Genomic DNA, 14,668 nt, shown 5'->3' with positions numbered 1-14,668 from the left:
TGTCGAGGCAGTGATCAGGAATCAACACTGGCTTCAAGGCATTAAAAAATGGAAATATAAGGCTGTGCAGTGCTTCAGATGTGGCTATGAACAAATGAAGCCCTGAGTCTCCAACTCAGAAAGATTGCTGTGTCTGTTTCCAGCCAGATGTTGCATTCACTTTTCTACACATTATGACATACATCTTCCTAGTCAAAATCTGCAGCTTTGCATTGCCAGGCAAACACTTACAATTAGGCATATACAACATGTGATAATTTTTCTACTTTAAATACTAAGATCAAATCAAATACAGACAGCCTAAAAAGTGTTTGGACTGCAGCTATTTAATGGATAGTCACATGAAATAAGCACTTAATAAAAATGTCATATTACAAGGAATTAAATAGCATAATTAAATATTGTGAATTTAAGAACCTGTTAACCTGTAAAATTATTACATACCCAACACATGCCAAAATAAAGGGGCTTTTTTTTGCAGCAAAGCCACAATCATTCATGTGATAAATTTCAACAAACAATTTTAACTGCAATTTTAAGGTTGCATCTCTGTAAACTTCCATGCTGGCTTGATATTGACATTTATTCATTAAAAAACAGTAACAGTGTGCAAATAGAAATGCTTTTCTTATAAAAATAGATTTTAAAGGAATGCATTCAATATGTGATGTATATAGATTACTACTTATCAATTCTTGGGTATTAATAAATATAATGCTATCAGAAATGTAGACGTTGCTGCAGATTATCTTTCACATACTGTTCATTAAAGTGTTTAAGAAATATAATAAATTACAACTTAATCCTATGAATTTGAAGGACTATGAATAGCTGTCATAATCTGAGAAGAGATTATAGTGCAGTGCACGTGCAGCCCAAAGAAACTATGAATACTCTTGTCATTTTATGAGCTACTTTGCAAAACATGCCATTGCCATCCAAGGATTTGCAGGTTACTAGTTACTAGCTATGCATATCTGCAGGTGAATTCAAAGATGTTCAACAATACAGTATTCCTATCTATGTGTAAGAATTCATGAACATAAAGTACTCCATATGTGGCTTCCCATTCTGTCCCTATATAGGCTTGTAACAGGATTCTTTAACTCTCATTTTTTTCTAAGTTGCAGAAAAATTAATATTTCCGCTTCATACTGCCATCTATAATTACCTTTGTCTACTACTGCTGCATTGGAATGTTAATATTTTGAGGTGAAATGTGTCATAATTATACTTATCAATTTTCAGATAAAAGGAACATTTTCACTAAATCATAACCTTAAAACATTTGAGTCGTTTGAAAAATTATGCCTAGATTTATAGATAAAATCATTAATTAAATACCAAATCAGTTTGTGATTTATGGTTGTTTTAGTACACAGAATCTTTGTGATTGCTTATTAACAAATAGGCATTGTTATATGGGAATTTTCATTGTTATCATACTAGTTTTTAAAAATATATTACCATTTTTAAATTAAAGCAAAGGAATGGGTTATAAATTGATATTAATGTATCTATTTCCATGGAACTTACAGTCATACAAAAATGCTGAAAATGTTTTTAAGTTTCCTTAATAAAAAAATACACTAGTAGAAATAAATCAGTTGTAGTATCCTACTTGGCATTTTAAAAAGAATACAAAACATTATATAAAACATTATTTATAAGAGCCATTGTAATATATGTGGGTGAAGCAGCACATTGTCTCTGAAAATGTGTGCTATGGGTCAGACAGTTCCTGATTCAAATGTTGCTTCAATTAACCATTGAGACATTCTAATGCCACCTTTGTACATATGGAGGATACAATGTGGAGGTCTATGTGGGTTGTAAAACATACACTTAACCACATATAAAGATAGAAAATACTACAATCTTAGTAATAATGTGCACCTACGCAAAAATGGGAAGTACAAAATCCTCAGAAACTTGGCCAGATCAGCCCCGTTGTTTAAATACAGCGCAGACCTATCTGGGAAAATTGACAAGAATGCCTTAATGGATAAAATATGTCTGGGGAAAATGGACATGCAGCACAGCCCCTAGTTGAGTTTATTAAATTATTCAGTTAAATGAGAAGGGAATTATAGAAAGGACTCAGTGGATTAGTGTGCTTATGCCCCAAAAGCATAAAAGGTCTGGATCCATATGATCAGAGTATATAAATTTAATATTTCCTTCTTTTTCCCTTGGCCTCTCACGTACTAAATATAGGAAACAAACTATAGCACAGCTTTCAGGGATGAATTAAATATATACAAACACACACAGGCCACTGCTTGAATTTACACACACTTTTTCAAAATTGTGAAATGATTGTTAAATTATTATCTACCTGGTGGGAAGAATTTAAAATTGTTATTGTCAGAATACTGTAAATGGGTTATTTATGCAAAAAAAGAAACTTAAGAAAAGACTTTTATATATATGCAATTATACAGGAAACAATATCAAAATATTTTTCAAACCTAATTTTGTTTTACAATACCTAGAAAAACCATACTGGGACTTTTTTACTATACAAGATTCCTCAGTGAGGGGAAAGTTTATTTTTTTTTTTTCAGAAATTTGATGCAGATTGGGATGAGGTACATTTTAAATTCCAAAATAGAATCTTCTTTTTACAAGCTCTGTGTTTTTACAAAATATAAAATTTCTAAAAGCTCATAACTAACTAACTAAAATCTTCAAAGGAAATAGCTTAAAAAAGTGAGTAATGAATGCAGAATCTCTCCTTCAAGCTCCTGGAATCCTAGATACATAATAGGCTAACAAATATTTCAAATTAGTACATATTCCTCTAAAAATTTAAAATAGTATAGAATCGGACCTACAATACAACTGAAATTCATCTTAGTAAATACATATGTTACAATATGTTTCACATGCTTTTAAACAGTACCATAGTTATTCATTAGCAAGTGCAACATTTTAGCTAAATATCAAATTTCAGTTGTAAGATTTCTGAAGCACAGCTTTCAATCATTCATAAATAAAGATCATTTTTTTATTTTACATTATTAGACAATGACATTTCCGAGAATGAATGTAGTTTCTGTACTCCGCAAGCTGTCTCAGGTACATACTAGAAGGCCATCTGTGCATCTCTATGAAATTGCGTTCCTCCACTGAGGAAAAAAAAGCAAAGTATTGTATATCTTTTTAGTACTAGAAGGTTGCTTATTCAGCCTAATAAGTCTAAAAGTCTAAGACATTTTTCTTTATAAGCCAGAAATCAGTGTGGTTTACCTTATCAAAGTATGACTGATGTTTCCTCAGTCTGACAAGATGACAACATTTAACTGAAGGGACCTGGAGTGCACCCACTCAGCCTGACGGTATTGGGATGAGTAAAAGCAATTGTGACAGGTGATACTGCAAATAATCAAGGCCCTATACCATGAAGGATTTTAATGACTAACCTTGAATTGCACCCAGAAGCTGACTGGTAACCAATGCAGCTCATGTACCAGCTATGACACATGGGCATGAGAGGCAGGCAGCATACATATTTAATAAATTATTAATATTAGTGTTCAATATTGCTTGTGCCCTGCCTCTTGAACCAGCGGTAGCTTCCAGATTATCACCAAGGGGAACTCCATGCAGAATGTGTTGCAATAGTCCAATCATGAGATGACTAGGGCATGAGCGACCGTTGTTTTTGGCCTGAGTTTCTTTAATCCCTTAAAGTTATTTTCCCCCTTAACAAGCTTTTTGGAGTCACCCCTGCAACCTTTGACAATTTTGGAAAGATTTGTAAATCTTAAGTATCCAAGAAATTGTTTCATGCAGTATTTGCAGAGCAAGCCTCCTTTCTACATTTAACTAAATGTAGAAAGACACTCAATTTAAAATTGGTGACAAGACAGAATCCTACCCTCTTGCTAAAGAATATCAATTTATACATCCATTTGATATGGAAAACAACATAATTTGTCTCTTTTAAATAACATCAAGTTATTTAGGAAACAAGTTGTCAGTTACCTGAAAGATCTTCAAACTCAGGTTTCTGACTGAAGATTAAGTAATTAGAAGCAATAAAATGAAGCAGCCAATTTGAAAGACAATCCGAGTTATGAAACTGGAAAAAAGATTTAAAAATAAAAGAGTATTGGTACTATAGCAAGGAGTTTGGGTCAAATACAGTAACTAGAATAAATATTTAATTTGTAGAAAAATAGTGATGGTCTAATGGTTAAGATACTAGGCTGTTGACCAGAATATATGCAATTTGATATCCAAGTACCATGTGACGCTGATGGGATGATCTCCCATTCTTGCCCCAGCTCCTACCCATCTGGCAGTTTGACAGCACACAAATGTGAGTAGATAGTTCTGGGTTTTTTAAAAAAATGGGACTATTTAAGCAGCGTTTCATATAGTCACATTTGCATTTTAAGCTTTTGTTTCTCTCTACCTTTCATCAAATTAAATTAGAAAGCTTTTGAATTAAAGCTTTCTATATTTTCTACAGTTGGGATAAAATATAGAATATAAAACTTTATTGCAATTTTTTTGGTTTCTTCCATTTTCAGTGTTTTCTCTGTCTGCTACTCCTAAACAGACAGAAATGAAGGCATGCCATCTTTCTTAGAATTTTGTAGCATGTAACTCTATTGTACTAGAAATGTAAAATATTTCAATTAAACTCAATTAAGGCATGTTTAATTATATTTCAATGTTTATACTTTTCAACTTTATACAGTATGTCAATGTATTTTTGTGTTTTTATGACCAAACCACTATATGCATAATGCATTCTGTAAAGTTACAAGATGATACTGTATCTGCTTATATCTGATTTAAAAATAATTGCTTTATACATTTCAATTTTTTCAGATTACCCAGAAAACGTGTTTTTGGTTGCTTGAAATTTTATATCACTAACTGCTGGCATTAACAGTCTACACAGTAAATGTGATAGAAGAAACCATACAAGACAGTAATTTGCATGAGAAATAATGTAGCATTATGAAAAGAACCTCAAATTAGTTTTAGAATTGATGTCTTTCCACATATCAGGTTTTTTAATAAGGAAAAACTGCAGTTTAATATTGAGCAATCTGCAAGTGGTATGTATTCCATTATATAAAAACGATCTTTACTTTCAAAATGAATCAGCCTTTGTTAACTACAGAAAAGATACAGATAAACAATATATCAACAGGGAGTGAGTACTTACTTTTGCTTTTTGAAGCAAGCTGACCACACTCAGGCTCGTAGATGTTAATTCTCTACTAGGCATGCTCTGGAGTTGTGTAATTATATAAAGCTCACAGATGTGCTGGAGCCTTGAAACCTGGTACATCTCAGCACATATTAAAAGTGACATGGCTTGCAGAATGCTGGCTGATTAAAATATCAAACCCAGATTAAAACTGATGTAATAATTATATACCGGTTTAAACATCGTATTATTTTGTAATTCCTATACTACTGATTCAGAATTAGTTTTTTTTAAACACTCTGCCACTAAATATAATCTATTGTAAGAACACTTGAGATTTGATATCTGTGAAATAGACCTTCATTGCATCTCTTCAAAGTGGCTACGCCAAGGATGAACGCAACGCATGTTTAAATATGTTGCGTTCACTTATTCATACCCAAAAACATACATCAAAGTCACTTGCAAATTAATAAACACAAAGTATCATTCCTGATATAAAAACAGGTTGTATAAAAACTATTTTATTCAACATACATGCCTTTTAGCCTCCTTATGTCTATTGGAATCTGTGTGAATGAACCAAATTTAAACCCATTAATTTTATTTCAATTAATAATGATTCAAAAATTTAGGAATCTCATTTTAGAATAAACAGAATCAAGCTTTAAGAAACACCTGTTTTGACTACTGTTGTTAATATGTTGCTGAGATATTTTACCATCATGTAATAATAAGTATCATGTTGAAATGTATTTATATCCAAATGCAAAAATCAATATATTCACAGCTCTCTGAAAAGTCAAGACTTTCAGTCCAAGGATTCCTTTTGGAACTATCATAGTATTTAATGCTATTCAAAACTAAATTTTAATATTTGCATACCTGGACAACAGGAGTCTGTATATAGATACTCTAAAAAAGATAGAAATGTATCTTTGGAAATTCCATAAACTGGAACCAAAAAACTATTTGATTCAATATAGTTGCCATTAAACATAGCAGCCATTACTTCACAGCGAGCCACCAGGACTGCTTTGTGAGCTGGTACTGTAGCACCTACAAAGAAAGAGGTTGGATGAAAACAGTATCATGTGAGGCAGACATGGTAAGAAATAATAGAGTATTATTTACAATTATTAATTAATAATTATAAATGTATCTACTGCAAAATATTTATAAATGGCAAGACTGTTCAAGCATCAACGTTTCAAGAAAAGTATCGCATTTCAACTCAGAATGAGAATAAATATTAAACTTGATTCATGCTATTATACAATTGCCTTCCCAAATATCATAGACTGCAGCTATTTTGGGACTGCAAATTTCCAGCCGGCAGGTCCCATGCTATGCTGACTGGGAAATCTGGGTATTACATTTCTAAAACATCTTGAGGGGATATTTTGGATTGTTTTATGAACACTGCAATCATATACTGTAAATTTCAATGTAAATTTATCCTAGGTAAACATATATAGGAATTCAGGTTTAATGGAATCTGTATCCACAATCTCTTTTAACATAAAATATTCTGATTTGTGAATCTATTCCAACTGCCTTTAATATCTATGAAATTAATATCTTCTACATGTTAATTGAGTGATTCTTATTCAATTTGGTGGAATTTTTTTAAGTAAATATACTTAAAAATAAATTATACTATGGGTTGAAAATCCATTCCTAAATAATACTACTCCTGTTCGAGATTTGTACTGTATTGCAAAAACAAATTGACTGTGGAAATGTCTATTCCCATTAATACAGCAACAGTGCCCAACACAAATTCTACCTCTTTCTTTAAAACGAAATAAAGAATAGACTGAAAGACATTTATTTTGCAGATGCAATGGAAAGCTCCAATTAAGCAAACTATTTCTTTGAAAATAAAATTGCCAAAAAGCATTTTGACATTTGATCTACTGTTAAGAAAAAAACCCTTTCAACATTTCCTATTTTTTAATGCATTATTCTGCAGTAATATATTCTGGCAAGGTATTTATCTATAAGCATGGTATTCACTAATGACTCCTTAAGTGCCATCATCATTTATTCATCAAGGTCAGAACAATATTTTGCATATCATATAAAAGTACACCCAATTATCATCTCACATATTCAGCTGAACCTTATCATTATAATGATTTTGGAACTAATATATTGTCATGAATCTGCCCCTGGACTGCTCTCCAGATGTCAGTTCAGAGGAGGAGGTGAGTTTGAGTGTGCAGAGAAAGGCATGGAACCGAGTATTGGTCAGGATTGGAGCTCAGAGAATTCTAGCTTGATGGTGCAGCCTCAGCTGGGTCGATTGGACCAGCAACAGTCTGAGGCTGAGAAAGGCGAGCCACAGCTGGAGGCTCCAGGCAGGACTGGGAACAGTTGTTGCTCATTAGCAATGAGAAGGTGGAGTCCATACCTCCTCCTGATCCAAGGACATGTAGGGCAGAGAGGAAACAGGCACAATGTCAGTCAGCTAGACTATTCATGAGGAGGCAACTTGAAGGGCTGCACTGGCATTGCCTACTTAATCCCGCCTTGGGGTCTTGACTGCTGTTGTTGGAGCGATGTGCCCAGTTCTGCGCCTTGTGTGCTCGTGCCGTGTATCCTGACCTGTTTGACTCATGGACTGCTTTCCTGGACTTTGTGTGTGCCCATTGGATTCGGCTGCCCAGTGACTCTTACTGTACTGAGCTTGGAATTTGGACTTGCGCAATGGGGGTACTTTCTGATGACCTGTTTGGGGAAGGGGGTTGAATAAACACCTGTAGAACTCTTCCCATACATGCAGGGGGTAGCTGGGTAACACATATATTTCTTGCCAACAATTCAGTCATCATAAATAATATGCAGTTTTCATTCATTTGTGCACCACATTCTCTCAGACCCACAAGATAGAACAAAGCAGGGAATCAACTGCATAGAAAGACTAAATTACCTTTATTGAATAATAGAATATTTTAAGTCTGATTGTGCTGACTCTTCCCTCATTGCCCCTCCCTACTTCTTATATTCCAGTGAACCAGGGAGGTGTCTGCTTGAATCACTTTTTATCATGCTTCTCAAGTCTTAAAAATGTTTCACACTCATTTGCCTATACAGCAGTTCTTGCCTATTTCTGTCAAGATCATCTTCCTTGCTCTTTACACATTCTTAAGATATATCAAAAGAGAGATTCCTTTTTAATTTCTTTAAACAGGAATTTCTTTAACATACAAATGAATAATTGTTTTCATTGTTTTTGTGAACCATGGCACTCTGGTTCATATCACTTTATTTCTCTTTGGGATTTTGAAACAAATAATGACACCTATTGTTTCTCCACTTCCTCCAAAAATGGCCAAAGATTAACATTAATTAAAAGCAAGCTGTCTAAATTGCCAAATTATGTTCCTGCATTTCAAAGACCTGTTTGTTTTCAGTTTAAGTTATGGATTCTTTTCATAATAAAGGGATATCTATAAAATAATTTCTTTGAACACATATAATAAGGGGCGTGCTTAATATAAATATATATTATATATATTATATTATATAATAATATATAATAATATATATAATATATATAATAAGGGGCATGCATAAGCATACCATTTATTTGTATCCATTTCATATATTCATAATCATGTTTATATCTGTTATCTTATACATGCTTGACAAAATAAATAAATAAATACATAAATAAAATATTCAGTTTCCTTGACAAGGGTTGGGGTTGGGGGGGGGGGGGTTGACCATTGTTTCCTTTCCAGGACTGAAAGAGTCTGACTTGCTCAAGATCGCCCAGTTGGTCCTCTACTGAAAGGAAAGAATTATTTTCTCATTTTTATATTAACATTGTTTCCTAACTAAGTCAAGAAAATGTTGCTTTAAAGGTTCAGGAGATACGTTAACATTATTTTATATTATTTAAAGAAAATATGAAAAAAACAGTGATACTTTATACCATACCTTGTATTTTGAACATGACATCAGCTAATACTGTTGTGTTAAAGAAAAGTCTGAGAGAGCTGTTACATAACTGTAGCGGTCTTTTTGACAAATACGTTCTATAATTTTGTGAACCGTTAACCTGCAGAATGAAAAGATGGTTAAATACATAGCATTTTTTAACTTAAGCTTTAAAAAAAATTTCAACCTATGCTACTGCTATTATACCAAATGAAATCAAATTTATCTTTGGTCCTTCCACTTCACTGTTTTATAAATATCAGCTCTATAGCACTTGTTCTCTAGAACTTCCTTAATAACTTTTCTACTATCATATTTTTGTCTGTAAACCATGGGAGGCACAACCTCAGCGGACAATTATGATACAATATCTATTGTAAGAATCAACCTTCCAAGGAGAAAGCATGCTATAGGCAGAATCTTACCAGGTAAAGTGTTTGTACATATTCTTAAATAAAAATCCAGGGAATTGGAAATCTAACTTCATAAAAAGATGTCCCTGAAAACAATGATTGAATGCTGGACTCTTAGCACACATAGAGGCTAATGAAACAGACTCAATGAACCCTATGAATTCAAAGGAACGCTGCCAACAAACTTGAGCACAGAGCTGGGGGCGGGGGGCGGGGGTGGAATGTAATACAAAAAGGCACGAACTGAAGTGATGAAATTTACAAGCAGGCTTGAGACCAATTGGTGAAGGGTATAGTTAATGTTGAGAAATACAAGCAAGAGAAGAAAAAAGTGTAAATCATTATTAACAATAGGAAGCTTTAGTACACCATAAACAAGCAGAGCCCAAGTCCTAAAAAGATAACACAAGGGAACTTGTAGGAAGGCAGTTGTGAGAAAAGTCTTTACTATAGTAGTATTATTTCTGTAAAGTGTAGTTATTCTTCCAAAAACCTAGATCCCTTGGAAAATGAAAAACAGAAGAATTTGGCTTATAGGGAAGAATTTAGTTATAATACCCATGTTTTAATTGGAGTTTTCCACTTTTTCAAACAACACAATTCTCTCTTTTTCTCTCAAACCAAGTTATAATTTTTAGTGACAATGACAAACGTGTTTACAATCTCATCCCACCTTACTTTGTTCAGTATTTTATTCAACCGAATTTATATTTCATTTTTCAGATTTTTTTTCTCTTATTATGTTGTATTCCATAGTCCATAGAACAGTTTTGATGTATGGCTTAACATATTGTTACTAATATATTAATATTAATAACATCAGATTTCCTCAAAAGAGTATGCCACAAAATATTAGGTTAAATGTATCAATAATTCTATCCAAACTATTTTAATTGGTTTTATTATTTACAAAAATATATTAACTTATATATCAAAAGCGTCTGTTCTACTGACTGTGGGATAAAGAAAGGAGGATGCCATTTGTATTAGTCTCAACTTACTTCACAGAAAACTGGAATTATTTGAGGAAAAGTGGAGTGATACCAATATCTTCAGTCATCTCTGTACTTATGTTTATTTCAAAAATTCATATTCTTTCCTTTTCACATTAAGGTAACATGAATGAAGTTGCAAAAGCTCTATGGATTTATACTTCTATTTCCAGTATTCAATAACCAGAATAAATGATCCTTATCAAGCAAATGCTTCTCCCCATTAAACAAAGTACCTGTTTACCATTATCTATGCAAATCTGAAAACTTTTAATTTGCTTTTAAGAATCTTAACAGTGCTCTCTTATTAAAAATGCTAATACTTTTTCTAAATAAATATAAGCCTCACTTTTGAAGAATAAAAATCTCTTTATATCTTTTCTTATAATAAAAATAAGATATCAACTTGCCTTTCCTGGAATTTTCAAGATACATTTTACTCTCTCAAGAACAAGCTCAACATCCCCAAGATTCTTCAGTTTCTTTTTAATGTGCTCTTCCAATAGGTCCCATTGGAAAGCACCTAAAGATATGAAACAAGTACTTTTAAAATGGCATACAGGACATCACTTTTAGCACAAGGTATCTTTATTACCAATCTGATGTGTGTATGATCTCCCTTAATTATTGCAGCTCTGTTGCAAACAGTATTTAATTTTTATAGATTCCACTGCATTGTCACTGCATCTAATAAAAGACAAATTTTACTCATTCAGCCATAGAAATCTCACTGATATTGTGACTGAGGGCACTGCCACACTGCCATCATTTTATTCAGAAGCAGCAATTATCTTCTTTTCTGCCAATTCAGATGCTCATAATAGGAGGAAAACATCATTTCTTTCTCTTGGCTGTTTGCAAATCTTTTACTGGGGGGGGGGGAGGGGAGGAAAACAAAAGCCTTCACCTCTACTCTAAGTTACTAACATGGTTGCTAAGTGAATCTGGCTTCCCTATTGACTTTGCTTGTCAGAAGATCACAGAAGATAATCACATGATCCCAGAATATTACAGTTGTCATAAACATGAGTCAGTTGCCAAGCCTCTGAATGTTGACCACGACCATGGGAATGCTGCAATAGTTGTAAATGTGAAAAAACAATCATGTCACTTTTTCAGTGCCACTATAACTTCAAAAGGTCACTAAACGAACTACCTGTATTTTTGTTAATAGTTCATGTATTGTTTTCTGCTTGAGTGTTTGCCTGGGGTTAATCCCGGGTTATCTGGATGGTGGTAGCTAGAGAAGATGTATGCTGATCCTTTTGTTTGCTTCTTCTATTTTTTGTTGTTTCTTTTGAATGACCTAAAGACATGGCTTTTTCAACAAATTCCCTGATCTGCCGTGTATTTTAATCTGGGGATGTGGGGTTTTAAATTGGATTGTACCACTTTCATTCTATTTATTGTTGGATTGCTTATTTTGTGAGCGGCCCCGAGTCCTTCAGGAGAAGGGCGGCATCTAAATATGACAATAAATAAATAAATGGTGCATAAATGTGGTTTATCTCTATATAGGAATTTTTCCAGCTGCCATAGAATCTTCCCAAGCCTCAGAAAAGTAGAAAACTGGACAAGGACTATGTTTTTAGAACATTCTGTGCTTTAGTAATAACAGTTTTAAACTGAAGTATCTAAATGTAATCTAGTTATATTTAGTTTCTGCTGTGAATAGGACTCCTGTGCTCAATGTTTTTTATTTTAATTCTGTTTCTACCAGGACTCCACATTAAATAACTGAAAAAATAACTCAGGGTCCAGGAAAAGGGGTGACACAGGTTGTTTCCAATTGGAACCTAGAACTACAATTTTTCTAAACCCCAGCCCCAAATGAATTTCCTATCACTTTCTTATATTGCAGCTAAGCTGGAAATAAGTCAAAACTTGTTTTCCGGCCAGACAGAATCCTGCCATAGAAGTTCCTTCAGCTGACTACTTTTGCTATACTAGGATTTTGTCCTTCATCATTCTGCTTCTCTGTTTAGGTAAAGAAATATCTCTGAAACAATGACCAATGAGCAAAATTCCTTTAACCAAAGTATCTCAAATGGGATAACTTCCAGAATCCTTGATGCACCCACGACAAATTTTATAAAACACTTTATGACATAAAACGAGAAAAAAATATTTTATCACATAATACAAAATGTCATAAAATATTTCCTGTGGTCAACTTCTTGTGTTTCATTGTGTGCTATACAGTTCAACATGAGATACTTTCAAGGCAGATACATCTCTGAATAGCTCCCTGAATTTTTAAGAACTGTTCAGACATTAGAACGTCTGCCATTGTTGAAGGCATTAAGGAATCTGGTAAGGAAATATCTCTACGATGGCCCAATGGGTTATGGATTGCCTACTAACTTTTAAATGATCAAAGAAAATAGAAAACACTATAGATATTCTTCAAAGTCAGCTGAAAGTCCTCTATAATATGACCGGCATTCAAATGGCTGTGGTCCCACATGTTTATAAACATCCTTTCTGGATACAGCAGTAGAGAGAAAACATTTTTGTTTTGTAGCAGCTTACATTGAAAAAAACATATCCTCACATGTTCATCCAGATATCTTCAGTATCATAGTCTTTTGTATTTCCATACTCTTCTTCTGATGCATACACAGACCTCTTGGAAACATGGGCTCCCAATTTAGGGAATAAATCTAATAAGCATGTAAGTGGAAGTTGGTGGGAGATTTATGTGCTTACAGAAACAACCCTATGGTAAAGAAGCTTTTTATATGAATATCAGGGCACAGCATACCTACTATTTCCTTTTTTAATTGGACTTCTCTGGAATAGTTTGGTAGGCTACGTACACGTCTCCACTTGTATTCTGACAGGATACTGCCAAAGTATAGGCTAACTCAAAATGCATAGGCTTCCATATTAATAAAATAATATGTACTCTCCTCGCAGTAAGTAACCTCTTCTTTGTTAACAGACAATAAACAGCTGGAACTATTGTGAGAGGATACCTGAATAAATGAAGTGCAGAATATCTGTCAAACAAGAGCAGAAGAATGAGTCTTTAACAATGACTCTTACTGGTGAACCACATGATGTGCCATGTTTTAATATGGGAAACAGAGTTTCCTGAGTGGCTGCAAAGAGAGACTGAGCAGTTCTAATGATAGAAGAATCCTGAATGTCAGTTGGGCTCTTCACATTAAAAAGCAACATGAAGACATGGCTAATAGAGCATAAAACAATCCTGTGTGCTTTTGCTACCTCCTTCAAGTCTTCAGAGTAAAATATCACATCAACACACTGGCAGCAGAACAACAAGTTATGTAAATCAGAATCATAATGTGAGGCTTCGCCTTTTAAGATAGGCATTTTTTCTAAAAAAAAAAAGAGAGAGAGAGAGCGAGCATATATTAAAAAAGAATTCATGAATATAAATAAAATCATAAAATCATTATTCATAAAATTATCACAGTTGAAACTCTGCTCTTTCCCACATAAAATATGATAAACCACATGGATTGTCTTGTCTTGAAACATGGTGACTGCTTTTATCATTTGTCTACCTCCACATTTTACATATTTGCAGTGCACCAGACTGGCTGCTTTCATACGGTATAAACACTAAGTTAAAATGTGGCTGTCTGTTTCACAATTTAGTTTGTCTCATAAAAAAGAGCTTTATGAGGATTTTTTTTAGTAAGACAATTCTGCTCCTAAATAGGAGGCCTGGAATATCCAGGCTATAAAAATATATAAAACTACATGATTTGTTGAAATAGTATTTCATAATATGAAATATTATTTCAACAAGTTTCATAATTTCAAACATGGAAGAATTATGAATTATTTCAAAATATCTGAATTAATGGTTTATTATAAGAAACCATTAATTAAGAAAGACTTATTCTTAGATTCTGCTCAGTTTGCCTCATTATTTCACCCATTATAATCTATGCTGCTACTAGGCACAAAAGGATTGCTCAATCCTGCACGAAAGGAAAGATCTAAGACCACTTCTTTGTACCAATCCCATTCTAGATAAGACTTTGGACATAAAAATCAGATAATATCTCCTCTTTTTTTGGTGCCTTCAAGTCAGTCTTTGTGCTCTCAAGTCAGTCATCCCAAAGGTGCTTTTTCAAAAGACAACTGGACTTTGTTTTTCGTTGAAG

The 14,668-nt window shown here is 33.4% G+C and overlaps 1 protein-coding gene across 3 annotated transcripts in view; it reads right to left on the bottom strand.

Moving 5' to 3' along the window:
• Nucleotides 1–308: 308 nt before the first annotated feature.
• Nucleotides 309–14,668, bottom strand: part of RHOBTB3 (Rho related BTB domain containing 3) — a 77,901-nt gene continuing 63,541 nt past the window's right edge. For 2 of the 3 annotated variants that reach the window (XM_034440708.3, XM_087885900.1), the window contains 7 exons: nt 13,505–13,870; nt 10,937–11,049; nt 9,122–9,242; nt 6,059–6,232; nt 5,189–5,355; nt 3,991–4,087; nt 309–3,131 (listed from right to left, as the gene is read on the bottom strand). In XM_034440708.3, coding sequence (XP_034296599.2) covers nt 3,016–3,131; nt 3,991–4,087; nt 5,189–5,355; nt 6,059–6,232; nt 9,122–9,242; nt 10,937–11,049; nt 13,505–13,870 — 1,154 coding nt within the window. In that variant the 3' untranslated portion in view covers nt 309–3,015. The remainder of the gene's footprint in view (nt 3,132–3,990; nt 4,088–5,188; nt 5,356–6,058; nt 6,233–9,121; nt 9,243–10,936; nt 11,050–13,504; nt 13,871–14,668) is intronic. The other variant, XR_015732160.1, reaches the window with a different exon arrangement.

This window comes from Pantherophis guttatus, chromosome 2, assembly GCF_059756535.1.
Source record: "Pantherophis guttatus breed Tessera chromosome 2, ASM5975653v1, whole genome shotgun sequence".
NCBI lineage: Eukaryota > Metazoa > Chordata > Lepidosauria > Squamata > Colubridae > Pantherophis > Pantherophis guttatus.
Note: the sequence above shows the minus strand (reverse complement) of the source record. Positions and strands in the feature narration are given on the sequence as shown.